Source organism: Camelus bactrianus, chromosome 17 (genome assembly GCF_048773025.1).
Source record: "Camelus bactrianus isolate YW-2024 breed Bactrian camel chromosome 17, ASM4877302v1, whole genome shotgun sequence".
In the NCBI taxonomy this organism is placed as follows: domain Eukaryota; kingdom Metazoa; phylum Chordata; class Mammalia; order Artiodactyla; family Camelidae; genus Camelus; species Camelus bactrianus.
The window spans coordinates 2,322,209-2,350,009 of NC_133555.1; the positions used below are offsets into that span (position 1 = coordinate 2,322,209).

Sequence of the window (27,801 nt, forward strand, 5' to 3'; positions counted from 1 at the left end):
GAGCCCCTACTCTCTGCGCAGCCGTCGCCCTGCCCCACACGCCGCCTCCCTGCTTGGACTCTCTCGGTCATTCCCCATCCTGGGATGAGCCGGGTGCTGGCCCTCCAGGGCTAGCCTGCTGCCCACCTCCCCCATGTACTGTCCCTGTCCCCGCACCCTGCTCAGCCACTCCCTCTGTGCAGCTCAGGGCTGTCACTAGACAGCGGTCCTTAGTGAAAAACCAATCTCGTTATGTAATAAATATGATGAAAGAATTTAATAGCCACATTCTATTTGCAGCTAATGATATGTTTTTCTTTAAAGGCAATGTTCATTTATTCCTTTTTAAATTTATTCCTTTAAAGATGAATTTAACTAAGTTTTAAAAAGGGAGTCAATTTGAAAAAAAACTAAGTAAATAACAGTCCCTGTGGCTCGAGGATGTATGGGCGGCGAGGGAAGTCACCCCCTGGCCCTACAGCTGTGTGGGGCCGAGGCTCCTTCCCAGGGCTGGCGGCCTGGCGCAGCAGCCCCGGCCACGGAGCCGACCCCGATGAGATCGCCAGCACCTCAGCTGCCCCGGCCACGTCTCTGGTGCCCGTGGCTCGTGGTGCCGGGGCAGATGGCGTAGCTGCAGGGCATTTCCACACGGGCAGAAAACTCCTAGAGCAGGGTGGCAACCTCCTCTGCAAAGGCCAGACGACATGTTGGGGCGTGTAGGCCCGAGGGTCTCTGACGCCACCGCTCAGCCCAGCAGAGGCAGCGTGAAAAGGGCCACTGGCAATGCACAGACACAGCAGGGTGGCCAAGTTCCAATGAAGTCCTCTTAGCAAACACGGGAAGCCCGGTAGGGGGCAGCAGTCTTCCGGCCCCTGCTCTAGGACACCCCCAGGTTCTACTTGAGCACCTGCCCCCCCACGAGGCCGAGCGCCCAGGGCATCCACCCCATCTGGTTGTGCCCATGGCTTCAAGCATCCCCTCGGCCAGAGTGCTCTTACCTTCCCGGCTGACCAGAACCGTGGCCAGACAGAGGACATCCCCCACCACCAGCGCTCCGGACAGCTCTGGGGAGATGGCCTGCAGGACGGGCAGTGGGACGAAGTCGGAGAGGCCCCCGTGCTCCGCATCCCAGGCTCTGAGCAGTGTCAGGCCCACGCTGACTGTGCGGACCACGCAGGTGTTGTTGGCGACGCCCTTCCCGATCTGCACAAACTCGTCCCTGGGCACAGGAGGAGACGCAGGCTCTCAGTCTCAGGGGGGCTCCCAGCTCCGAGGGAGGAGCTGCCCAAGGTCCCCACTGGGCGATGTGCCCACCCACCGCACCCAGACACCACCCCAACTCTTGTTCATGAAGCAGCTGCTCCGGGTGAGGGACCCACGGGCCACATAAACCTGACTCACCCACCACCCCGGGGGGACCCACAGCATCATCCCCACGTCCTGAGGGGAGGCCGAGGCCCAGAGGAAAGTGTTGTACCCGGTGCTCCAGCCCCCCAACCCCAGCAGGGAACCAGGACACTCGGGGAGGCACCAGCCGCCCCCTGCGGTGTAACTGGGACAAGTGACATCGCCCCCGTCTGCTGCCTCATACGCTGATCAGGAACGTATGTCACAGGCTTGACGTGGGCATCAGACCCGGTGAACAGCTGGAAAGCGCTCAGACCAGCACCCAGTGCACGGCGGGTGCTCTGTGTCAGCAGCCACCACGGGGCCAGAGGGGAGGCTAGGGGGGCGGGGGAGGTCGGGGTCTCCGCTTCATCCCCTCCCTGCATCATGCCTCCTGCCTCCTGAGCCCTGACTGGTCTCCTGGAGTCACATGCTTCAGCCACGGAAGGGCCTGTGGCTTCCGCAGGGAGGCGGGGGCACTGGGACACGTAGCTGCGCTCCCTCCAGGGCAGCCTGCGCCCCGGACCGGCAGACGCCCTGCTGTGTGCATGGAGCACCATGGTTTGCCAGGGGCCCTCAGGACCACAGCCTGAGCTGATGGCCCAGGGGCTAGGCTACATTCCCATGTGGCAGGTGTGGACATGGAGCCTGGAGGGTGACCTGCCCGAGCTCACAGGCCCCGCTCCAAGCCCCACTCTTTGCCCTAGCACCCGGCCCTGGGTGTGTTCAGTGACAGGGGACGCATCTGTGGCAGGGCCTGTGGGAAGGCGAGGCCACAGTGGTCCCCAACACCTGGACACAACCTCCTGCACCCAGGAGACTCTGGGGCCCTGCTCCTTCCTCCTGGGTCTGAGACGCCTCTCCCCTCCTCTAAGCTGGGCCTGCGTCTCCCAAGACAGTGGTTCTCAGCCTGCAGGGTCACCTGGAGGCCTTGTGAAAACACACTGTTGGCCCCGTAAACGTGCGTCTCTAAGGGTTCCCAGGTGACTGGGCTGGGGACCACACCTTGAGAACCACAGGTCCAGCCCGCGGCCATGGCTCTCCTTCCTGGAGACCCCCTTTTCACATTAAGCCTGAGGCTGCAGTTCTATTTCAGAGAGTCAGCCAAAAAAAACTGCCCCTGGAGCCCGACAGGACCCAGTATTCAAACCCCATTTCATTTCCTGGCTGTGTGGCCCTGGACAAGTGGCTTGACTTCTCTGGGCCTCAACAAATGGGCAACAGGGAGGAGTCAGTGAGACAGCACACAAAAGGGCCTACACACAGGAGACATCAGGGAACATCGCACTCCTTCCTTGCTGGCGCCTTCTCCGACCAGCTTTTGCAGAGGGTGTAACTGATGCTTTGTGTCCACTGACTACAGGGCCAGGCCAGCGGCCAGGCTTGTCTGCATCTCCCCTGCGGCCCGGCTGTCATGGCTGCCCAAATCTTATCACAAACCTTCCAGCCAGAGCCCAGCATCTGCGCTTCGCTTCCTGCCTGTTAGGGGACGTCCCTGCTGAACGATTCTACACAGTGAGGTAATGAAGATTCTTGGCCACGCCTCCCCCCATCCTCTGCCTGGCCGGGCCTGGTGCCTCCCCGTGGCCCTGCGCCCTTGGAAACTGAAAGTAACAAACTCTCCCTTCAGTGACGTTCGCCTCTCCGCGTGGTCACCTGTCCCCTGCATGAACCAAATCTGGGTCCAGTGGGGACCTGGCTTCATGTGGGGACCAGGGGGCACCCACACCCTACCTGTTAGTTGCAAAGTTGAGGATGGAATTGTGCGCATGGAAGATGTCACCAGAGCTGTCGTGGAAGTGGACGGTGAAGGTCACGGTCACTCCCAGGGGCAGGGCCGCCAGAGCCTCCTTGTTCTGGGTGTGCAGGGCAGGGCTCATGGAGATCCTCAGGTACGAAACAGGCGACACCTGGGGACAGCGGGCAGCTGCGGTGACGACCATGCCAGGAACGCTTCCCTGGAGAGCCACCTCCCAAGGACCAGACATTTGCTCCAGCCGGTACCCCTCTCAGGAGGCCTGGGGGCTGGACCCACTGAGGGGTCATGGAAAGGGCATCCCAGCCCGTGACACTGTCCCCCTCCCCATGTGGTGGCTGGCCTCACTCTGAGGAAACCCAACCCACAGGAGTTAGATCCACAACTGTGAAAAAACCAGCTCATCATTCATGCTGCAAACACGCCCTGGGCTTTGAGAGCTCAGTGCCGTCAGAGGGCCTGGCTCTCCGGGCACTGAAGGCACTGAAGAAGAGACCAGCCCACTCCAGGCACGGAGGCAGCGTCCCCGGGGCCTCTGCGCACCCGGCCAGGAGCCAGGGGCAGGGGCCCCAGGGAGGGTAGACGGAAAGGTGGGGCGATGGGTTTCAGGGGCCCAGGAAGCTGGGCTCCTCAAGGGGAGTCCTGGTCCTCTGAGTCCAGACAAAACGTAGCCTGGCCAAAAAGGCTGTCCCCAAAAGACCCGATTTCTTTGCCAAAGGTCAGCAGTCCAGTGGCGGGCACACAGCTGGTGCTCAACACATTTGCTAACACAGGAGGAGCCGTCAGTCTCTTCCACCTACTCAAAAATGAGGGTGTAGGCTTCCCTGCCAGACACCCACCTTGCAACAAAGAGACATTAGTAAGGAAACAGGCCTACGACCCAAGCACGACCCGAGTATTAAAGCGGTCGTATGTTTTCTCTGTCACCGAGGGTCAGAAAGTGGCTGTGATGAGATATGCAAAGAAAACTCCACAGGACAAACCCCAGGACCCGACCAGGGACACCCAAGGAGGCAGTCCTGTCACTAGGGAGCTCAGAAGGGGAGAGGGACGCGGAGGAGCTGGATGGGCGCGGAGGACACACACCCGGGCCGGGCCAGTGTGGGCCGGGGCCTGGACACTGGCTGGCAATCACTGTGTGTCCTTGAGCAAGTCACTTCCACTCCGAGTCTCAGTTTCCTTGCCTAAAGGGGGGGCATCTCATTCTGCAAGGAACTCATTTGTCACGTAATGGTTTCTGGGTCAGGACCCAGCACGTGCACTGGACGCTCTCAGGTGCCTGCCGGGTTCCAGGACACCGGAGTGCCAGTCCCAGCAAACCGTGGACCTCTCTGGGCCTCAGTTTCCCCACCTATGAATGAGGTCATTGCAGTCAATCATCTCCATGGATCTCTGGCTCTGACGGCCAGAAGACGCTGCAGCTTCTTACCTAGGACCTTCGCCTGAGGGATTAAATAAATTCTTCCAAGTTTTCAGCTAGAAAGGGAGTCCATTCGCCTGTACACCCGCGAGGGGACAACAGTCCCATTGCTTTTATTACTCCAGGAAGGAAGCAAACGTGATCCCACCTTGACAGCAACAATGATGGTCTGATTGGCCCCAAACGCCTCTTGGGCGGTCACTTCGACCGTGGACATCCCGATCACAGACCCCGACGTCAGGAAGCCCTTCTCGTCGACGTGCACGACGGGAACCTTCTCGGGCCCATCCAGGACACGGTAGCTCAGAGAGGCTGCGCCGTCCCTTTGGGAAACAAAACAGGCCCGTGTTCACAGACAGCAGCGGCAGGAGGGGTGAGGATGAGGGGCCTGGGACTCGGGGGTCCCGCTGCTCCCGGAGAAGAGAAGGCCCAGTCCTGACCCCGCTGGGCATCAGGACCACGTGCAGGCAGCCTGCTGCGGCCTCCTCAGTCGCCGACGGGAAACCTGATTTGGGAAACCAGCGCTCCTGGGAGGGCAGCATCTTCTGTGGAAGGACATGAGGGCTGAGGGTCTCTCGGCAGCTGCCCGGACGCCTGCCGTAAAGGATCTCTCCGCGGCAGACTGTTGCCTTTGCTGAAAGAAGGCAGCCTGGCGCGGCGGGAAGAGGTGGGGGCTCTGAGCTGACGGAACCCCAAGGCTGTCCCCACAGCCCATGGACAAGTGGACGCCTGTAGGCACACGGGTCTCCCTGCCCACCTGGGTTTGCTCAGCCGTGAGATGGGAGCCCCGGCCCCGCCGTGCCCTATTTCCAAGGCCGATAACTAGATAACAAACAGGCCACTTGCTAAGAATGTGGTCTGGAAAACTACTGAGATACACACACCAGGAGGCAGAACACAAATGGTGCATCTTTTATGCTAGTTTACATACTCATTCATGTTATGAAGAGAAGACAGGAAGGAAAAGCTGCCGGCTCCCGCCCTCTGTGCCGCAGCCCCCGGGCCCTCCCCAGGTGACTTTAACATTGCTCCTGCCTCCAATTTCTGCCCCCATCAACCACCCCCAACCTTAACCCGTGGAACCCCTAAGCACCCTTCAAGACCCCGCCCCAGCACCTCCACCACCGGGCCTCCCGTTTGTCCTCGCATGGAAGGCCCTTCTTTGGGCGCAGACTGAACGCCGCACCTCGTTTCACAGCCGCCCCCCTCACGCTCCGCTCCTCTCTTCCCCGCCAGACTCCTCAGGGCATGGCTGTCATCCGGAGCCCGGCAGAGCCGGAGCTCACACACTGGGCGGCTCGTCCATCACGTGTGAGTGTGTGTGTCTCCAACAGCCCTCAAGGCACCTGACTTTGCAACTGCAGTTCACACAGAGCGTCGCCACCCAAAGCGTCACCTTAGCATGCAAAGCAGGAGGCAGGTTTGCAGACATGCTCCAAACCTCGCTTCTCAGCAGTCAGGCGTGTCCCTACCGCCCGGGAGGGGCTAGAGCCGTGTTCTCCCGCGCCCCCCGGTGAGGCCCCAGCGGCTCGTTCCTCGACCTCACAGTGAGTGGCAGGTCCTGAGACACGGGCACTTGAAACGCTGACCACCCCGAGGCCGGCTCTCTCCCCTCTTTGAAAACCTGGATTTCTGAAGCAGGTGTGAAAGGTCCTGGGCCACAGAGAGAAGAGGGGCCCCCTCTGCGGGAGCTGAGGCTGCACCGCTGCCAGCGCGACACGGGAGCTGTGCCCAGAGCACCCAGGGCTCCTGACAACCTTGACAAATGGGCCGCGGCTTCCCGCCTGGACAAGGCCCGGCGCCGAGTCACGCACCTGTTGGTCTGGAGCTTTATGAACGAGTTGGGCGACATTAACACATGCTCGGCTTCTATCTCAGGGCTCAGCACCTGCAGCTTCTCGAACACCTGGAACAGAGGGCGTGTTGTGCTTCCTGCGACGTCTGCCTGCCTCCCAGCGGCAGGGCCCGGGGGCCAGACGTGAGAGACCCTGACGCCAGCACCCGTCAGGTCGCTGGTGCCGTGATGGCGAGGGCCGGCCTTTAAGAGGTCAAAGGTGTGATGAGGGTGTTGGTGAACCCCATGAGGGCTGCTGGCGGAGCCAGGAACACGGGCCTCCTCGAGCTCTCGGACGGGGTGTGGAAGGCGGCTCGCAGACTAACCGGCCAAAGGTCCTCTCGGTGGGACCCTGCCAGGACTGAGCCTGGAGAAAGCTCTAAGTTCTCAGCGAGGCACACTGCCCCGCATGTGCCCATCCCAGAGCCTCCCTCCTTCCAGCCCCTCCGCCCCCGCTGCCCTCGACTGTCGGCTCCCACAGGACCCGCACAGAGATGGTGCAGGGCACCCGGCAGACCCAGGCCAGCGGACAGTGAACCTGATGATGTGGGTGGAATCTGACCTGCCATCCCACCGCCGCCCGAGCCCACGGAGGCAGCCCCTCCCTGGGAGCTCCAGACCCCTCTCTGCACCCAGTCTCTGCATGTCACCCTTCTGAGTCCCCTTCTCCAAGGACCCTCGGGGGTGCTAGCACCCTTGGCATCTGAGACTGGACGCTGAGCACAGCTCTGGGCTCCCCGCTGGCTTCTGATTCGATTGGACCAGCTGGATTCTCCCAAGGGCCTATGTCTAAAACCATCTGAGCTGACGGATGATTTTGCAAGAGGAAACTGACCTGCCCTCCCTCCCAGCGCTGCTATGTCCCGACCATACACTTAAGCTCGACTTCCTCAGCTGTAAAGAGGGTCTGGAAGCAATAATCCCCACCACGCTCGTCTCAGGGCTAGGGGAGCCACGGGGCACGCTGTGAGTGGCGGGGCTTCCTACACGGTGCGTGGTGCACAGCCTTTGGGAGCTGGACTGGGCTCCAGTGCCAGGCGAGTCCCTTCGCCAGGTGGGGGGCACCCAGTGAAGCTGCATCGCTGATTTTGACTCGGACACACGTATTGCACAGGAGACTCGCACACGGACACACTGGTTCCTCCTCCCTTTCTTAGGCGTGTACCTCTGTCGTCCCCTTGAGATGGAGGTAAAGGCACCACTGGGACCTCCCCCTCCCTTGTGAGCAGCTGGCAGGAAAGCCCAGGGCCAGCGCCATGGCACATGGCCACGGGTCAGGGAGACATCGAGGTGTGGGGGCTCTGAGCATCTGTGAATTACACCAGCAAACTAGTGCCCAGCTCAGATGACCTGCCAGCCTCCTCCTCCCAGAAGGCACCCTGGACTTGGAGCTGAGTCAGCTGCCCTTCCGGGAGCACGTCAAGCTATTTCAGACCTACAGGCCTTTGCGCGCACCACGCCCTCCACCCGGTCCGCTGGCCAAGCCCGCCCCTCCATGAAGCCTGGGGTCACGTCTGGGCTTCCACAGCACCTCACACACCCCAGCCCCAGCCCCGGGCGGTAGACGGATGGCCATGTGCCCGCAGGGCCCCTGAGTTGGCACCGACTCTCCCACTCACGGCCATTTCTGCCCACCTGTCCTTTACCTGGATTTGGATCTCATCAGAGAGTTCTCTGGCGAGGCCCAGCAGCTGCCCTGCTGTGGGGTCCAGAGCCTTGACCACCACCCTCAGGCCGGTGCGGCCCTTGGCCCGGCCATGCACGTTCATGGCGAAGTTGTACTGTGACGGGAGCCGGAGCGACGCCTGCAACAGACAACAAACATGCCTTCAGGGGTACCCCAGGGCCCCAGCTCCCTAAAAGGGCAGAGCCCACAGGAGCCCCAGACCCCTGAGCTGCCTGCCAGCTCTCACCCCGCTGCCTTCCCGCTCAGGTCAGGACTTGCTAGCCAGGGAGCGCAGCCCACAGTCACCCCAGCATGAGCACAGGGCACCCCACGCTGCAATTTCACACCATCCAGGGGGGCCTGCAGAAGATGCGGGGCCAAGCCACACTAGCCAGCCTCCTCACGCAAGACTTCTCAGAGCCTTGACAAATCACGAAGGTAACTCTAGGCGTGGGTGTTTCCCTGCAGAGCCCCCATGATAGGATGTCTGTGAACAAGTCACACGCCTGGATACCATGGGAACAGTTTGGGGAAGCTCCTCCAAACTGAGGACAGGACTTTGGTCCCACCGAGTGGGCGGGGGAGGAGCTGGTCATGCATCGGACGAGCTTCCGGCAGCCTCTAGGAGACATCATCCCATGCCTGGCGCCCTCCCCAGGCCCTACCCCCACTGTCCATGGATAAGACAAGAACCCCCCTGAACAAACCCCACTGGTCCTGCGTGACCAAGGCCCCCCTGGCTGGGCCCCCTGGGTACCTTCCCCCGCCACTTAGGGTCCAGCTCACAGAACCTGGGGCAGCACCACCTCTGCAGCGCCTGCCAGCTGAGACCAGGAGGGGCTGAGGACCCCCTAGGGGGGCCTCGGGGACAGGGCTGGGCCCCGTGGTAAACCTGGAGAAAACCCCAGGGCTGCCAGGCGTCATCTTGGAAAGGGGGTCAGAAGCTACAGAGTGGGGACCCCGACCAAGACCCTGAGACATTCTGGAAATCTGTGGCTTCCCCACAAGGCTGTCGTTTTTGCTGCCTTCCGTTGGTAGGTTCCGTACTAAGGCCTCTGCAGTGGTTGGTTAGCAAGTGTGACTGAACTACTATGCTGTCCACCAGAAATCGACACAACATTGTAAACTGACTGTATTTCTATTTTTTAAAAAAGAGAGAAATGTTTTAAAAGGCGGAGGCTGCGGACAGTCTTGGGAACCTCAGTAAGAGGGGCTGGGAGCTGCGCTCCTGGACACGAGCAGGACCGAGGGCTGGGGAGGGACCCTGGGGAGGGACCCCGGGGAGGGACGGTGGTGGCAGATTTGGGAGAAGGAGTCGGGAGCCTCGAGAGGGCGGCCTGGGTGTGACGTGCGGGCCTTGTGGGCAGACATGTGGTGAGAGCCCTCCCACCCGACGCCACCTGGGACGGAGGGTGCAGGGCTCTGGCAGGTAGTACCTCGTGGTGCCGTCCCCCAATGTCCAGGACGTCCCGCTTGGTGACAGACCAGTGGAAGGTCAGCCCCGGCACTGCGTTCCCGAAGGAGAAAGGGTTCTGGTTGTTGCTGATCCCCGTGACGTAGACAGGCATCTGCGGGGAGAAGCCAGGCCTGTGACCCCTGCAGGCCACGGCCAGAGCCCCCACAAGCCCTGGGGCACAGCCCGGTACCTTCCTGTCTCCGTGGGGCACTGGGAGCTGAGCCCCAGTCTTCCCAGAGAGAGAGAAACAGGCACGGCACAGGTTCAGGGGGGTGTGATGACACAGAGGAAGGGACAGATGGCAGCACCAGCCCCTCCCCCGTCCGTCCTGGACCGTGGGCTGTCACACCTTGGCTCAGAGACCCCATTCCTGGGTGACCCCCAGGGCTCTGGGACGCCTGCACCCCCCTGGCAGGGCAGCTCACCCTGCTCACCTCTCTCTCAGTCTAGTGGGAGCCCCTGCTCACGAGCAGCAGGCACGGGTGGGATTCAGTCTCCGACAACCTGAACTAACTAAGAGCCGTCCAGAGGGCACACGTGGGGACGACGCAGCCAAAGGCGAAAACAGACCCTGAGCCAGGCTGCGAGTCGGTGCCCAGTCCTGCCACTGGCTGGCTGTGTGCCCTGGGCAGACGCCCAAAGCGTTCCAGGTGCCCTTCTCCTCCTCTGACGTGGAGACGACCCAGGAGCTACCTCGCAGGGCTGTCCAGACACCGTGCGGAGTAACATCCAGAAAGCGCTTTGAAGAGGACGCGCCATGCGGATGTTTGCCCCTGGGAGGTGCCAGGCGCTGCTCTAGGTGTGGGAAGGTGGCAGGCTAGTGGGGACGCAGACCCCACTAACTGTCTGAGCCCACACAGGACTGCACGGCAAGTGCCACGTGTCAAAGGGGCGAGGGACCCGGGGAGAGATCGCCAGGCTGCCTTCTGCAGCAGGAAAGGCACAGAAGTGAAGCCGGACCCCGCAGGTGAACAGGGCTGAGCAGGTGAAGGGCGTGGGGGATTGCTCCAGCAGGAAGAACAGCATCCTGACAGCAGCCCCCAAGCTCCCCCTGAGCTAGAACCCCGAGCCTAACACCTGCCGAGGGGCTGCTCAGGGAGCACAGACCAGAGGGGCTGGAGAGGTTCCCGCCTCACCTGGGTCCCCGTCCTCATCCGAGTGATGGGGGCGCGGATCCTCACCGCCTGGAGAAGCAGCACCTCCACTTCCACGAGATCCTAGGAAAAGGGCTTGGGGCTCAGGCGGGCTGGGGGTGAGGGCTGTGTGCTACAACGGGAGTTTCGGGAAGGGACCCCTCCAACCAAGGAGGCTTTTGCCGAGGCCGGCTCAGAGTCACGTGGCTAGAAGGCGCCACAGGAGTTCCCGCATGATGCTTCTCTTTCCGGGGAGGCCTGGCTCTTTGGGTCGCTTGCCTCACCTGGACCTGGCTGCTGCCTCTGCTGCCCCTGGGGGTGCCAGCCTGGTCCTCTGAGCCTACAGACCTGTCCGACCCAGATGCTCAGGTCAGCACTGCAGAAACGTAGGGATACTGAGCAGGGACTGTTCTCCAGGCCAGGCAGCCCTCACAGGACAGGCTTCCGACTCTCCCAACCCTAAATCCAGCCTGTTGGTCTCTGAGCAGATACAGGAACTAATGCAGGAGCCACGCAGAGTGTGGTTAGAACAGACCTTATACTCTCCTTCATTCTGAACTCCATACTCCTATTAATCTGGCCAAAGGCTAACTTTACTGGCTTTGTGGCAGTGCTGCTGAACCTACACTACCAAAACCATTAGGCCCCTTTCACACATGCTCCTGTGAGCCCACCTCCTGCGCCTTGTGACCTGGGCTAACCCCAGGCACACAGGAGGTGCTCAGCAAGCATCCATTCCCTTCCTTCCCTCCATCCTTCTCACTGCTCAGTCTCCTCCTGCCAGTCCTGGACCATCTCCTCTGCCTTGGAAGCTGATTCTTAGGGTGACCTGGACTACAGATAGAGCTGTGAGCTTCGGACCAGAATCACATGCTCTCTGTGGACACACGGACCTCGGGCGGAGCGCCTGCCTGCCTGGGCTCAAGGAGGCGCCTTTCAGATGCAGCTGGGGGTGCAGCCCCTCCATCCATTAAGGTGAGCCAGGGCCCGGCCCCCCAGATGGAGGCGCACGGAGAGAGGTGGCCCAGCAAGGTCAGCCCGGAGAGGAGCGGTGGCCAGGAGGGACTGCGGGCTCTGTGCCCCTCAGGCCGACTCTCCAGCCAGCTGCCATTTCAGCCACGTAGGCCCCCAGGGGGAGAAAAATGGGCCAGTTCCTGAGGCTGCAACCCTTTCTTCAGAAGGAAACAAAGCAGGGCCTCCTTGGGCCTTCGTTCCACTCTCCAGGGCGTCTCTCTGAGCCCCGTGTGCGGCCAGGGGCAAGCCTCACGTGCAGATGCTTATTGTCTCCTTAAGACGGACAGGTAGACTCTGGGTAGCCACCCCTGCAACCCAAAAGAGCTTTGTGGCTTACCCGAGGCCCTTGCTGGGACAAGCAGTAAATCAATGAACTCAGTGTTGGCTCGGAGCCCGCCTCCCCTCTCCGGGGCAGCGGGCGCCAGCTCCCCATTCAGCTGTGTGTTCAGACGCTCTGGACGTGGCGGCATTTCGGGACCGCTTTCAGGGGCCCAATTCTGGACAACCAATGGGATGACTGGGCTCTGAAAAGGCTCCTGTCCACAGTCACATTGCACGAAACAAAACACTTCTTAGAGCCAGGTTTCCAGGGTGGCACTGACCACAAAGCAGATGCTTCAAGTCACCGCGGGCAAAGGACATGGGGCAGAATCCAAGCGCCCGGAGTCCTTCTCAGGACGAGGCCGTGCTCTGCCCTCTCCTTCCAGAGGCCCACAGAAGTGCCACCCCCGGGAAAGAAGGAAGCGGTCAGACTTAGAGATCCCAGCTTTCGCCTGCTGGGAGTCAATGCCACCGACGTGGGGTGGGGGACCCTCCAGCATCTCTGCTGACCCAGAGAAGCAGTTAGGAAACGCCCCTCACCCAGAGAGGAGGCCTGGGGGACAACCTCCAGCTGAGCAGAGTCTAGTGGAGGGTCAGGGTTTCCTTTTCTCCTGGAAATATAAACCCAGGTCTGAAAAGCTACTGGTGTCCAGCTATCCTTGTTCATGGCAGCCAGGCCAGCGCACGCCTCCGAAAACACACACGTAATCCACAAAGCCTGTCAGAGCCAACAACACCCCCTTCTCTTGTACGAGAGCATCTCCAAGCCCTGCTTGAAACGAACAAAGGGAAGGAAGGAGGCTCTGATGTCAGCAATACTCGGGCAGGTCCGAGAACAGCTGTGGAGTGGCCAAGGGCACCAGCTCAGCCCTTGGGCCCAGCATCCACCAACAGGCAGAGCGGAGGGTGCTGGGGGACTAGAGGAAGTGGGACTAGAGCAGCGTCTGCTGTCACAACTGCCACCATCACTCTGCACAGGCTTCAGGACCCTGTCCCCTAAGGAGCAGCCAGGGACCCTCAGTCCGGAGAAGGACAACCTCTGGGGTGCGAGTGCACAGCCGGCCCCAGTGTGGGCGGGCGACAGGCAGGGGCTTCTGACTCAAGCAAGATCCTCAGGGAGGGGTGGTCCTCGGGGCAGAGCCCGAACCCAGTAACGGGGCTTCCCCCCATCAGGCTGACCAGCCCTGCCAGCTGCCTGAGGCCCCGCGTCCAGTGCAGCCCCCGCCGTTACCTGCGACACAGTGACGAGCTTGCCGGTCTCGGCGTCCACGGCCTGCACGACCCCGGACACGGTGCCGTTACCCACAGCGAGCCCCCGTACCAGCCCGGCGCCGTTCACCTCCGCCACACTCTCGTTGCTGATGGAGAAGAGGATGTTGGACTGAGGCTGGGGGCCGCCCTCGGAGGTGACCTGGATGGGGAGAAGCAGTGGTGCCCGTCAGCCCGCCCCCTCGGCCGGCCCCCACCTCGTTCTCAGAGGCAAGGGTGCCAACACCCCAGAGCGCCCACCCTTAGCCCGTTTGAGGGGCTCCAAGGGGTCATGGCAAAAGGCTGGCCGCGGTGGGGGGGATGTGGCCTTGGGCACCCACCTGCATCGTGGCCCCGATAATCAGCGTCACCTTCCTGGGTATCAACCTAAATGGGGGGAAGACCTGCATGTGGAGACACAAGAGAGAGAGGGGGCTGTTGTGTTCCAAGCTCACGCAGACGGGCAGTCATACTCCACGGTTCTGGAGACAGGGAGGCACAGTGCACGACTCTGACTCTGAGGAGGGGCTGGCGGGGGCCTGGGGTCCTGGCCGACTCTGAGGAGCCAAGAGGTCCCACGAGACCTCAGCCCACCCCTGGGCCCGAGGATCTGCGGTTCACGGAGGCATGTTCTGCTGGTGTGGATGCCACCTGGGATGTGGTACAAATGCCCGCTCCCCGGCCTGCCTCGGAGCTGCGGGTCAGAGACGCGGCCCTGCGATCCGCCTTTTAATGAGCCCTCCACGAGATTCTGACGTGCGTCAGTTTCCAATCCACTGCGAGACGTCCCCAACTCTCCTTTGGAAGCTTGCCTCTTTCACTAAACGTCTCCAAATTTCTACTGACAAATTGCCTTAGAATAGTTCTCCGCTTCAGATGGGGAAAGCCGGACGCGGGCACAGCGATGAGGAGGCCCCGGTCTCTGCAGCAGGGCAAAGCCCCAGCGTCCTCCTCCTGCACCCCGCAACCCCCCGGCACCCCTACAACGCTCACTTCGCAGCAGCACGGAAACGTCACAAGAACGCGCCAGCCGGCCAAGGGGCTGCCTTGTGCGTGAGGATGTCTCTGCAGGGCTGTGCCGTTTATAGTCAGAAGTGACTTTCTCCTCACCAGGAGAAGGGCAGAAGCACAACCCACACCCACGGCTTCAGAACACAGACTGACCCAGAGCCCACCAGCCCCACGTGGCCGAGACCGCGGAGGACGCGGCAGGAGCTGCCCAGCGCTGGCACTGAGGGATGAACTTGGATGCGCCTTCTGAGCCCTGCCATCCTCGGCTCATGCCAGCATCTCAGGCTGTGCGGGCACCAAGCCACGCGCTGAGAGATGCTGGCCCCCGGAGCGCCCTAGTCTGGGGCCTGCTGCCCCGGGAGCCCTGCGAGGAGCCCACCGCTTCCAAGGCCCCCGGCTGTTGACGTGCTTCCACACGCGCCCACATCCGCCTGCAGCTCCACCAGCCACTGCTTTCCAGCACATCAGGGGTTAAAGACTGCTCGGCCCCTCCCTTGTCCTGAGACAAGTCCCCCCTCTCCTCTGACACACCACGCCCCCCTGCCTCCCAGAGAGAGCAAAGTTACCCAGTGCCCTCCCTCCTGCTGCCCCTGGACCCCCAGGACTGGTGGAGGCCCTCTGTTAGCCAGATGGCTCCGCAGGGTGGAGTTTAGTATGGCCTCTCCACGTGCCTTCCTGGACTGTCCCTAAACCCCGAGCCCATGACAGAAAGCCCTGCTCCCCCTGCCCCACCCTAACATGCAGCAGGGCTGGGCGTCCCACGGGGCGTGAAGAGGGACAGCTTTACCTCGATCTGCTGTGGGGCTGAGTTGATTCTCTGTCCGGCTTTATCGGTCACACTTGCGGTGAGACTGGTCTGGCCAATGGCCACGCCATGGACACGGAACGTGGCGGTGTAGTCATCGGGGGCCTCGTTGAGGGCCCTGGAGCAGAGGGAGGGGCTGAGATGTGCCCCCCAGTGCTGCCCCGAGATGCCCTCCTCTGACTCCTGACCCCAGCAAGGACTCACACCAGCGTGATGATCTGGGAGGCTGCCCGGAGCTTCAGGTCCATGAAGGTCAAGTACTTGGCCAGGAAAGGCTTCTTGTGAAAGTCCAGAACGCGCACATAAGCTTTGACCGTCTTCCCAATCTCCACCTACATCGCGGGGGACAGAGACTCGGGGTGGCCTTCGAGGGACCGAGCCCACCACCTGGGGTTCCATGCGGCTCTGTGCAAAAGCATCACCAACCTCAAACCCACAGACCTAGGCTGACCGCCAGACTCTCAGCCCATCAACAGACGAAAATGACCAAGTGCTTTACTGTATCCAAGGCGCAGAAACGACATGGCCCGCTCCTAAGAACTAACGGTCTGGGAGAGGGTTGAGTCAGGAGCATGGGTTCACAGGTACAAACTGCTATACAGGAAATGGATGAACAGCAAGGGTTTACTGCACAGCACAGGGAACTACATTCAACATCTCGTAACAACCTACAGTGGGAAAGTATCTGACAAGGAACACGCGTGAGTATTGAACCGCCATGCTGCACACCAGGAACTCACACAACGTCGTAAGTCAACTCTACTTCAATTAAAAAAAACAGCTAACAATCCGGTTAGCGAGCTTGTCCACCACCTAGACTAGCGACAGGCACACGGGGAGTTTAACAGGTGCTCCGTGCCTCAGCGGCTCACGCCTGGCAGAACAGGATACACGCTGTAAGAACTTTGGGGAACGCTTAGTGGAAGAGTTCACGTCTGGACAGCAAATCACCAGGGACACAGACCAGGAAGGACATCCGAGGCCGAGGGAACGCTGGCTCTCAGGGGAAGAGCTGCGTGAGTGCCCCTGAGTCCCCAGCTGTTCTCACCCCACGAAGGCAGCACCTGACCGCGGCCTCTGTGAAGCCTGGTGCGGCTACGCCAGGCAACTGGGGAAATAAAAACGCCCTCTTTCCACTGAAGAACAGCCTAGGCCTATTATGAACTCACTTGGCAAAAGCACTTGGCATTGGTACGTTTTACTCATTTGCCACTGAAATTCCTGAGAATCCAAACCCCACGCGCTGGGGAGAAAGTTCACGCTCAGCAAGGTATGTAGCCCGTCCCAGCCGGAGGACAGGGTTCCCGAGCCCGGGCCAATGTGGGGGCAACTTCCAGCCAGGCTTCCAGCCGGGTCTGCTGGTGCCAGCCGGGATGAACACCCAGAGCCTGGGAGGCGTGTCTGCACGGAGCCCCAGGCGCCGGGCGAGCCTGGGTGAGGCCCGGTGGGACGGTGGCGAGGCGTCAGAGGACGCGAGGAAAACCCCTCCCCGCAGCCCCACCGCTTTCCTGGCTTCTGCGCGTCCACGGGGATGGAGCTGCGTCAGGAAGTCGACACTGACCTTGTCCACCACGCGGACGTACAGCTCCTGAATGTCCGAGACGTAAACGTCAGCCTTCGCGGGGGCCGGGAAGGCCAGGCACAGGTCGTGGATCATGATGGTGGAGGTGCCTGGGAGCAAAGGGTGCACCTGCAGGGTCGGAGGTGGGCGCGGTCACACGGGCTCACAGCAGCAGCCCATTGCCCGTGCGTCTCCATCTCCCAGAGACCCCGGGCCCAGGCTCAGAAGACCCTCCCCCAAACGTTGCCCTGCCCACCCCTCATCGTGAGCCCCCACTGCCCATCAGGGGTGGGTTGGAGATGTAAAATGCTGGTGCCCAGATAGATTTCAGAGAGCACTGATTTCAACTTTCCGCCATTTACAAGAAGAAAACAGAAGCTGCTCCTCAGGACACAGCGTCTCAGGGGCCGACTGAGGATTCACACCCTGGATTCCGTATTTCCCGTCCAGGCCACCTGCCCCTGCAGCTTCCCACGGGGTCTCCCGCGATCCACAGGCCAGGGGTTGGCAGGCTGTGAGACGGCTGATCTCCAAATGAAGCTCTGAGAAGCCCTCATGTGAACTCCCAGAGCCTCAGCACCTGGGAACGGGCCGCAGAGGCCACCACGTCCTCCGTGTGACTCTCTGGGTCTCCCTCGTGGCCACCTTCATCTCCACCTCTGCTGGGTCTGAAGTAGAGCCCCGGCCAAACGTCTGAGTGGAACGTCCGAGCGCCTGCTTTCCGGCCTTTCACTGACAAAGGCCTCCCTTTAAATCTTCCCTCTCTCCACCTCCTTCCGGGGACCCCACCTTTAGAGGGCTCTCTCCCCAGACACGCTGCAGCAGAATCACTGTGTCCTGCAGCAGAGGGACTTGCAGTCACTTGTCGTACTGCTTAGGTGTGCATCTCAACTGGTCTGGGGGCTGCACAGGAGGAGGCGAGCCATGGGGTCAGTGGGTGGGCCCCGCGGCTGCCTCCCGTCTCCCCCTGGCCCTGGCTTTGCTGCCTGTGGTCTTATGTTCACTGGGGGCGGGGGTGGGAGTCGGGTACAGTGAACCGTTCGGTGTTGGCAAAGCCACGATTTCAATATCAAAAACCTCTGGGGAAGAACCAGATGGAGACAACCACACAACCCCAGCACAGCCAGGCTAAAAGCCTTCAAAGGCTGCCCAGAGGGAGCCCAAATCCTCAACACACGATGAGGTCCCCGCCATGGCTCCGACGTCACAAGCCACCCTCCCCCACGGCCGGCACGCTCTAGCCGGCTGGGACCCGCCTGCCCGCCTCAGGGCCGCACAGCCCCTCTCAGAGATCGGGGGCGCCTCCTCCCATTGCCTCACACTCACCCTCTAGACACATCCAAGCGTCCCCCTCAGCTAAGTCTCCCCTGACGCGGGACGGTCAGGACCTTCGCCCCCTCTGCTCGCTTCTCCTGGTGCAGCTGGACCACCTGTCACTCCGTCCTGACGCAGACCTTCCTGCGCATCCTTTCCCTGCAGGCTGTCCTCTCCCCTCCCGCAACCTCAGGACCAAGCAAGCACCCGGCACAGACTGGCCCCCGACACGAGGCGGGGAGTGTGCTGAGCAGACCGAGATCCGGCGCACAGCTCTGAGTCGCCAGTTAACGCAGAGAGGCCGGACACTGCAGCCTGCTCAGCTCGTCTTGGCTTGGACAGGACCCGGGAATCCTGAAAGAAGCCTGCAGACCCCAGGCACCCTCATCTCTTTGGGAAGTGCTGATTCTGGTCCAACGCCTTCAATGTGCGTACGGGAACCCAGCCTTGCAGGGTGGTGCTGGGGAGGGAACACAGTGCCTGAGCCTCCAGCTTAGGGCTCCTTCTCCCACACTTGGCCACTTCCCAGGGCCGGAGGCCACCAGCAGCCAGAGAGGAACTGTCGGGCAGGGGAGGATGCGGGGGCCTGGCAGGAAGATGCCGGGGCCGAGAGGCCCTTGCCCGCAGTGGGCTGGGGACACGGAGGGCTGGCAGCTTGGCCAGGCTGAGGATTTGGCCAGGATCACTGGGCTCGAGGGCACACCAACACAGGTGAAGGGCGCCCGGCTTATTCCACACCACAACTCAAGTCGGTTATAAACTTCCCAGAGTGGAAGTCACACTGGCGCTCTGAAAAGATGGTGGTGGGACCTGAGCCTTGGCCACGCCAGCCTGGTATCGAACACGCTGAGGATTGAGGGCTGGGGGCCACCAGGCCTCCAGCCTTATGGAGGACGAGTCACTGGGCTTACTACACGTCCCCCAGAGAGAAGCCACTGAAAAATTACAGAAAGAAGCTTCCTCTGAAAACACGGTCCGAGGCCCCGATCTGACTCTCCTGCAGAAGCTCCTGCCACGGGGAGTGGCCCTGGCGGTGCAGAGAAATCACACGCCGCTGCGCCAACCGCGGACAGACCCACGCAGGGTGCTTGGGAGGCATTCTCGCTTCCTTCTCTCCTTCCAAAGAGCCATTTTGCACATTTTAAACAAAGAGATGACTGGCGGCAGGGAAATCAATTCCACTTTCACTGGATTCTCCGGCAGCTAGACGTCAGGCCGCCTTCTGGGCGGCGGAGCAGAGGGGTCACCCATGGAGGGGCTGCCGTCCCCACACATCAGCCCCCTCGGGCCAACTGGACAGTAAGCAGCACTTTAAGGGCGAGCCCACCGGCCACTCCAGAGACACACTGGTCTGCAGGAATCGAGGGGGCCAGGCCCTCTCCCCACTGGGTCACACCCCTGCTCCTCCAGTCTCCAGACGCTCTTGCTTTTTGACGGACCTGCAGGGCACACGTGTGCAGGGGGAGGTAGGCAAACCCACATCCAGAGTGAGCTCTCGTTCTGAAGTGGTGACGGGGCCACCTGAGAGCCGAGGGAGGGTCCTGTCCTCTCATCTCCTTGGAGATGCTGCATGTGGAGCCAGAGGCAGCTCTGCCCGCCTGCCGTCCGCCCACACCCGCTGGGCCCCGAGGCTGCCACGTCACCGCTGCTCCTGCCTCCCTGGCATCACACTTGGCACGTGCCCCTTGGCAGGTGGCATTTGTAGGAAAGTCAGGACTCTGCTGATACCTCTGAATGTGAGCAGTGCAGTCAGCTTCTGTTTCCCATGTGTGCCCATCAACCTCTTGTGGTGGCCAGGCTGTGCCCCCAGCGGACACCCTCGAGGCCAGTGGGGGTGACCTGGGCCACACGGAAATCACAGGCACTGAGATGAGAAGCTTCACCCAGGGCCCCGGCCAGCCCTGAGGCTTCCCACAGGGCCAGGTTGGGGGCTGGGACCTCCATCCACCACCATTCTCAGGGAAACAGCAGGGCTCACCTGAGCTCATGGCCTGGCTCCCCCTGCCACTCACCCCATCTAGAGGAAGGGTCCCCTCCCCGATGCACCTGCTCGATGTGCACAACCAGGGCTGGCTACACGCCCAGGACCCAGGAGGTGCTCTCCCGAGAGCAGGGGCCCCGTCTGACCCCTCATCCCTGAGTCCCCGGTGCCTGGACCAGCCCGGTGTGAGCCAGGCCCCCATCTCTGCAGAGTGAGCCCATTAATGAAAGGTGCGAGCGCTCGGTGCACAGGGGGCTCTCTCCCTCCGCTTCGGCTTATTTTGAAACATAAGGAACTGGCGAGAAGAAAGAAACTTTTGAGTTCAAATCAGGTAAATGCTTCCATGCGTGGGCCTGCCAAAGAGGAGACAGAGCGTGCAGAGGGCTTGGAGGCCGTGTGAACAGAATGGGCCCTCTGTGCAGTGCAGTGCAGGCGTCACCAGCCCCACAGCGGCCCGGGGCGGGAGATCCAGGCCCCCTTCCAGAGGTGCTCGGAAGCCGACTTACACCCACGAGCCACTCTTGCATCTGAATGGACAGCAGCAGGAAAGAAAGAAACATCTTCCCCGAGCTAATTGAAGCCCTGTTGTGAGTTCCTTGTCTCTGTGATTAAAGGAAATGAGAATGCTGCTAATTAGCAGCTGGAAGTGCCAAAGAAATGTGTAAACGTCCTTCAGAAACAGCCTTTGGAGAGAAGCCGCAAGGACCCGTCACCGGCTGTCATCACTCTGAAAAACTCCTCCCGCACTTCGCAGAAGACACAGAGGGAGCCAGAACTCGGTTCCACCTGGAGCTACAGAGGTCTCCGCACAGGCCCGCAGTGAGGGGAAGCAGAGGTGCGGGGGCCAAGGAGCCTCCAGGAAACCTCCTGGGGCAAAAGGATCCTGGTGGGGCCTGCCGCGTGGGTGCCGCCGCACTTCCCACACCCCATCCCAGACATGTCCTGGCTTGTGTGCGGGGGGCACTTGCCCTGCTCATTAAGAGCTACGGAAGACAAGCCATGTGAGCAAAGGCCAGTCCACAGATCGGACAAGAACTGCTGTAGCTCTTAGGGACGATCTGCAAACAGGACGTCACACTTGTCCTGGCCAGGAGAGTCCCAGAGCCTGCCGCGGACAGGGCTGCACATCGTAGGGCTCAGCAGGGCCTCACAGGTCTGGGGTAGCTTGATTCTGACGCTAGAATCCCACCTTGAGCCTTTCAGACAAGCTCCCCAGCTGCTGTTTGAATGCCTCCAGAGACAGAGGGCTCACTACCTGAGGCGGCAGCCTAGTCCATCACGGCAACTTAGGAGCCCTTGTTCTTGGAGGAAGGGGCTCTCTGGCCACAGGTGCGTCCTCAAGGTTTACTCAAACCACGTGGCGGGAGGGAAATCTGAGTAGAAGTTTTGTTGGCAACGCACACATTTTCCTGAGCTTGAAACTCCCCTCTTCTAGGTAACAGAGGAGTTTATATTTTCAATCTCCAGAAGTAAATCAAAGCAGGCAGAGTTCAAGCAGCTGGAATTATTTACAACTTGAAGTCTTCCGTTTCATGTGGAGGATCTGATGTGAACACTCGTTTACGTGGGGGAGGAACGGCTGGGACTTACTCTTTCTTTTACAGAGAGGACAGACGTGCCTGGGGCGGGCCTCCACGACCTCAGGCCCCCGGCGGCCCTCAGGCTCCCTCCAACCACACACACTTGCTCACGGTGCCGGGAGGCGGCTGTTTCTTGCTCTGCTTTATGGCAATAAACCCAGGAGGTCCTGACATCTGCTCGGAACGGTCCAAAGGCAACAGCAGGGCTGCGGTTTCAGGACACTGAGTGGGCGACGCTGCACTTGGGTTTGGCGGCCAGCGGTTGTGACTTCTGGTAGCTAGAGTCTCCTTTTAGAGAAAGCTCTGTTTTCACGGCCGCGTACTAACTCACTTGCCGACGTGCAGGCATTTAGGGCGCTGGCGTGTGGGGGTCTGCTTTACTCTTTACTCTCTGCTGCAACTAGAGGGCTATGCTTAACAAGTAAAGAGATGCAAATAACCCAAAGGCTCCCCAAGGAGAGGACGGCCGAGTACAAACGGCTGCATGCGGACAGGCAGCCAGCCTACAGAGCAGCTCAGAGGAAAATGAAGCTAGGACGAGAGCCTGAACGGCGCGACGCACAGCTCCTCCACCGCGGGCTCGGCTGGGGCGTCGGGGAGGAGGACGGGGAGGCAGAGAAAACGCTGACGCCTCTCCTAGCGCGCTTTTCTTTACAGCCTCACAGTGGCCCTCACGTCCTGTTATTTTAATCCTGATGGAAAGGCTGACTGGAAGGAATCCATCACCAGCTAAAAGTGTGGGCCGCTTGTGGACACGGGGTGACAACCACAAAGGCCGAACAGGAGTTCGGCAAACAGTGAGTCAGCGCACCTCGAGGCCCTGCTCAGCGCGTCGGAGGCGCCAGCTTCTGAAACACCATCCATCCAAATTCGACGGGAGGCGGAGGTGGGCCCACACTCACCGTGGCGACGCCCTTGGCCTCCTGGTAGGCCACCTTGACGACGTCCGCGGCGCTGGTGTTGAGGAAGAAGTAGCCGGAGCCTTCCCGGACCTGCAGCTCGGCCTGTGGGTGGGGCCAGGCGGGCGTCAGAGGCAAGGGGACCCAGGGGCGCGCCCGGGCGGTGGGGGGAGGCCGTACCTGCACGTTGGGGTGGTTGTAGATGGTCACCTCTTCCGGACGCACCCGCACGTCCTCCACCAGGACGAGCTCGACGGAGGCCGACACGGGCGTGAGGGCATCGTGCTGAAGGGACAAGGTCAGAACCCTCAGGTCCAGGCGGCCCGCCCCCCAGCCTGTGCCCCTGAAGAGCAGGACTCGGGGCCCCAGGTGCTGGTGTCGCCCCAGGGACCTCACTGTCAGGGACACAAGCCCCAGTCACACCATCGTGAGCCGAGATGAGCCCAAGGGGCCACATCCCTCTGAGGCCTCCTGTATTCCTGCCGAGGTGGGGGCCCCATCCCACCTGCCAGGCATAGAGCGGGGATGGTCAACACGCACCCCAGGAAGGTGGGAGCACGCGGCCGACAGGCAGCTGCGGTGCCGTGTGTGAGGGAAGGGGCCTGGGGCGAGGAGGGGGTGCAGGACAGCAAGCCCAGCCCTCGGCCCCGCGGGCTGGTGCCCCTGTGAGTCTCTGATTTCTGCCCCAGGTCAGTCCAGGGAAACCACTGGACATGGATGGCAGGAGTCAGACTGTGAGGCCAACGAAGGGGAAGGAGATGGGAGGGGGCTCTTGGGGGGCCCTCAGGTGAGCAGAGGCCACAGGAAGTGAGGAACAAGCAATGTGAACAGAGAAGAGCCCGCAGGACAGAGAGCATGTGGGAGCGGAGGCTGTGCCGAGGCCTGACCCCCCGAGGCGTGGGGTGGCGGGGCCCCTCTGCCTGTCAGCCAGGTCCCTCCAGTCCCTGCTGCAGGGCATGCGGCAGGGGAGACGGAGGCAGAGAGGCCGGCAGGAGGCACCCCTGTCAGGGAGAGGGGTGGTGACCGGGGTGCGGCCCAGCGAGGGGCCCAGGACCCTGGGACGCCGGGCAGAACAGGAGAATCAGGGCAGAACAGGGACTGCCCGCCCTGGCGGCCCCGCTTGGTACCGGCTGCTTCACTCTGGCCGCGTGGAGGTGGGACTGCTGGTACCCAGTCGCGGTGGCAGAGATGGTGGTGGTGCCCGAGGCCTCGTGAACCGAAACAGCCTGCAGACCTGAGCGAAGGGAAGAGAAACCCACGTCGGACTTTGGCCCGTTGCTGCCTGGGAAGCAGCTCCTCCTGCCCTGCCTGCCAGTAGCTTTAGTCGCCCCTGTCTAGAGGCAGGTGGCCGGTGTGCACACAGCGTGCACTGTGAGAGCCCGCAGGGGCCAGCATGTTCCTGGAGCACCTCGGAGACGCTGGAGGAGGCGGACTCGCACCCGGCCTGCCGGGGGCTTGGACAGCAGCGTGGCTCAGCGCAGGTGCTGGCGCCAGGCTGACCTGTGCACAAGGCGGGGTGTGAGCTCACCCGCCACTCGCCCTGAGCCTGTTTCTCCACCTCTGAAGGGAGATTCCTGCTCCTACCTCACCGAACGTGTGGGGATTAATGGAGGTAGCTGCTCTCTGAGCATTAGTCCTGGGCGGGGGTGGGGGTGGGGTCCCCCAGCCCACAGCCCGCAGCCCCGGCTCGTCCACCCACTCACCATGCAGCTTTTTCTGGCCGCTCTGGTCGCTCCGGGCCTCCAGCCGCATGGGCAGGTCGAGCTCAATGCTAGCCAGCGAAGGCCTGGCGGACTCCCACTGGACGCTCAGGGAGCTGAAGTTGTCGAACCTGCGGCCCTGCTGGTCGTAGGCAGCCAGGTCCAGCAGGGGGTTGCGGTGGCTGGAGACTGGAACCTGCAAGAAGCCGAGGTCACGTGCTGTGGCCTCCCCAGACCGACCACATGGTGTGGGGGCGGCCGGTGCCTGGTGGGCTCGCAGGGAGGAAGTGGGCTGAGTCCCTAAATGAGGGTGCTCACGGCTGCGCCGTCAAGGTGCCCCCGGCCTCCTACTCCAGCCCCTGGTGCTCACTGGGGGCCTTGGTGATGCCGGGGAGCGTTTGTGGTTGTCACGACTGCAGGGGATGCACGTGGCATCTTGTGGGCTGAGGTTGGGGTGCGGCCGAACACCCCACAGTGCACAGGACAGCCCCTCAGGGAGGGAGGACCCAGCCCAAAGTGTCAGTGGTGCTGAGGTTGGTTGGGAGAGCCTGCCCTCGGCCGCCGCACCCCAGCCAGGCCATCCTTCTTCCTCCCAGCCCTCACCTCCCCAAACCCTCACCGCCTCCTCCCTGCCCCATGCCCGCCGCAGCCCCCCAGGACATGACCCTTTGTGGTTTAACAGGAATGCAAACCACACCGCAACAATGTCCCAGAGCCGCTCAGACTGCAGCGCTCCTTTCTGAGTGGACTTCTCCGCGTCCGTACCTTCCCCGGTGACGAGGGAGCTGTCGCCCACGCACTAAGGGGAGGGTGTGGCCCCAGGGAAAGGAAGGCATGGGAGCGCCAGGCGCCCGGACTCAGCTCCAAACCCCACCTCCTGCCGCTCGCCGTGCTCTCGTTCCCAGGGCAGCCCCGTGTGGAATCGGCCTTGTTCTGCCCGGACCCTGGTCCTCCCCTCCCTCCAGGCTCCATGGACGTCCGGGTCCCACAGCCTGGACTCAAACCCCACGCCCGCCTCTTGCCACCCGCTTGCCCAGGGTCACACAGGTGTAGGAGTGGGACCCTGCTGGTCTGATTTTAAAGCCGGCAGGCCTCCCCTGAAGCTATGCAGCCTCCCCAGAGCACGAGTCGGGTGGCAGCTCTGTCCCAGTCCCCTGTCACCTTCTGGCAGTGAGCTGCACGGAGGGTGAGCTGCTCCGAGGACGGGGTCAGGCCAGGGTACGGTCCCTCTTTGTCACTCCGACAGGTCAGCCCCGTTCTGGCGTCTAGCCTTGCCAGTAATTTACTCTGCACACACGACACGGCAGCCTCCGGCTTTGGAGGGGCACAGGGGGAAACTGACACTGCCCCAGGATGCATGGCAGGGACACATCTTCCTCGAGGTCCCCGGTGAGACCGTAAATCGCAGGGGCCCTGCCTAACTGGCTCTGGAGTCCCAGACTGATGGAGCACAAGGCAAGTCCGTGTCCAAGCAAGATCTACGATGCACACGAGCCCCTCCAGGGCCGCGCTCGTCACCCGCCCGTCATCTTTCAGCCGAGACACAACCCTGGGCTGACCCTGAGGTCACTGCCGACAGAAGGCCGGACACGGCTGGCTGGGAGAACAGCCAATGGTTAAGGACAGGAGAGAAGCACGTAGACACATGGTTCTTTCGAGAATGAGAAGGTCGGGCCAACCTGGGGCTGAACAGGCTGGAACGGAGGGGGCTTTGCAGGGGCACCGCTCTCCAGGTCTGGCTATCCCCCCGGCCTCGTCCTCAGCACCCGTTTGGCTCCCCAGGCACATGAACGTCAGAGTAAGGGCGGAGGGGCTAGGGACACAGGCCCAGGCCGGGTGGGGGTCCCCGGCTCGCTCGTTCATCCACCGCTGACCGAGCTCCCACCACGAGCCGGGCCCCTGTTCTGAGGACTCACAGGCACACCTCGGAGATGCTCTGCTTCGCAGATACTGCGTCTTTACAAACTGACGGTTTCGGGCGACGCTGCTTTGAGCCATTTTGCCCACAGCCTTGGCTCACTTCGTGTCAGTGTGTCACACTTGGGTAAATCTCGCACTAGTTCAGACTTTTTCCTTTTCATCACGTGTCTTTGTCCTGGTGACCTGTGATCGGGGTCTTTGATGCTACCGCCATGAAGCACTGAAGGCTCAGAGAGTGCTTAACATTTTTAGCAATAAAGGGCTTTCAATTAAGGTCTGCACGTAGTCTTTTTAGCCATAATGCTACTGCATAACAGACTACAACGTAATGTAAATATAACTTCATATGCCCCGGGAAACCAAAAAGTGCGTGTGACTCGCTTCACCGTGACCCTTGCTGTGCTGCGGCGGTCTGGAACCGGACCCGCGGCGTCTCCGAGGTCTGCCTGTGCGTAAAGTCTCCAGTGCTGGATGATGCTGGCTGCCTGGGGGTGGGGACATCGGAACTGGAAGACGAAACGTTGAGTGGGTGCACCTTCAGATAAGGTTTAAGGCCGAGAAGGCAGCGTGTGAACAATTAACTGAAGGAGGCGGGCGGGGGGCTAGGGGCCCAGTGGGGAGAGAGTTCCAGCCGGAGGGACGGCTCGTCAGACCCATGGGGCCGTTCGAGCACAGATGGAGTCGGGGAGGGTGGAGTGACGGGTGGTCTCAGGCCTGCAGGCACAGGGGGCTCTGGCTCCCGCTCCGGGTGCGTGCTTCAGCAGAGAATGGCATAAAGAGAGTGACCGTCACCGCTCTGACAGCCTGTGTCCCATCCCGCTTACCCCAAAGTGACTGTGGGGGCCACTGTCACCCCATCATTCCGAGGAGGCAGCCTGCATGGCGGTGGCATTCGGACCCAGGCTTGCCAACCAGAGCTGCTCCCCGGCTCCCGGCCCCACACACGGGGGACCCAGAGGCCGGTCTCCCCGTGGAGTCCAGACTTAGTATGATGTCATTCTTCCCACAGGGCTATGTGCTAAGTACATAAAAGTGATTTAAAATGTAAAACTTCCAGGACGTTCGTCTCAGCCCCCAAAGTCTTTCCTGAACAAACAGGGGTTTTGAGCTCAGGGAAGACAGCCCCTCTGTGACACACACCCCGGCCTGGGCAGGCGGTGAACGCAGGCGTCACGGCAACGAGCCCAGAGCCCCGGGTCTCCTCCCATCAAAGGGAGCAGGAGAGGATGCTCCCTGCAGGGCCTGCGGGGCAGGCGGGAGAGTGCCCTGAGGCCGCGCGCAATGTAGCCGGCAGGCCCCAGCCCCCAGGGGCCCGCGGAGGGGACCACACGCCTGTCTGTCTCCGAGCTGTGTGGTCAGTGAAGCCCACCACCCACCGCCAGAGCAGCAGGAGGACAAGCAGGACCACAGCTGCAAGGACAGGAGGCCCAGAGTCACAGGCCAGACTGGCCGCTTGCTCCCAAGTCCCAGGCACCAGAGTCTGGCACCTCCCCAGGATCTCGCTGCCCCAGCTGCAGGTTCTGTTAGACGCGTGGAGGAGGCACACAGACTGTGCCAGGCTAACCATGGAGAGGTGAGACCGCTCCACGCCCAGAGATGGCCCCAGAAGACACAGGCCCTCGAAGCCACCCCGCTGGACTGTGGCTGGATACACCCTGGGTTTGACCGCAGGCTGCAGCTGGGAGAGGAGTCACTGAGCTTGGAGCTGAACAGAAGCAGGGTCTGTCTGTGGGTCTGGACCCCAGGGACAGGGAACGAGGCACACACAACGGTGCTGATGTGTGTGTGGGCAGCAGGGATGCAGAGAACCCAGACTG

General features: G+C 61.7%; 1 protein-coding gene across 4 annotated transcripts in view; it reads right to left on the minus strand.

Annotated features, from left to right (window-relative positions):
* The window catches only part of NUP210 (nucleoporin 210), an 89,183-nt gene that overhangs the window by 9,629 nt on the left and 51,753 nt on the right, over positions 1-27,801 (minus strand). For all 4 annotated transcript variants that reach the window (XM_074344245.1, XM_074344244.1, XM_074344247.1 and 1 more), the window contains 16 exons: positions 24,068-24,260; positions 23,492-23,598; positions 22,545-22,649; positions 22,368-22,469; positions 16,591-16,719; positions 15,234-15,361; positions 15,012-15,147; positions 13,555-13,617; positions 13,197-13,376; positions 10,634-10,714; positions 9,478-9,609; positions 8,022-8,180; positions 6,356-6,447; positions 4,690-4,864; positions 3,100-3,275; positions 978-1,198 (listed from right to left, as the gene is read on the minus strand). In XM_074344245.1, the coding sequence (XP_074200346.1) occupies positions 978-1,198; positions 3,100-3,275; positions 4,690-4,864; positions 6,356-6,447; positions 8,022-8,180; positions 9,478-9,609; positions 10,634-10,714; positions 13,197-13,376; positions 13,555-13,617; positions 15,012-15,147; positions 15,234-15,361; positions 16,591-16,719; positions 22,368-22,469; positions 22,545-22,649; positions 23,492-23,598; positions 24,068-24,260 (2,179 nt within the window). The remainder of the gene's footprint in view (positions 1-977; positions 1,199-3,099; positions 3,276-4,689; positions 4,865-6,355; positions 6,448-8,021; positions 8,181-9,477; positions 9,610-10,633; positions 10,715-13,196; positions 13,377-13,554; positions 13,618-15,011; positions 15,148-15,233; positions 15,362-16,590; positions 16,720-22,367; positions 22,470-22,544; positions 22,650-23,491; positions 23,599-24,067; positions 24,261-27,801) is intronic.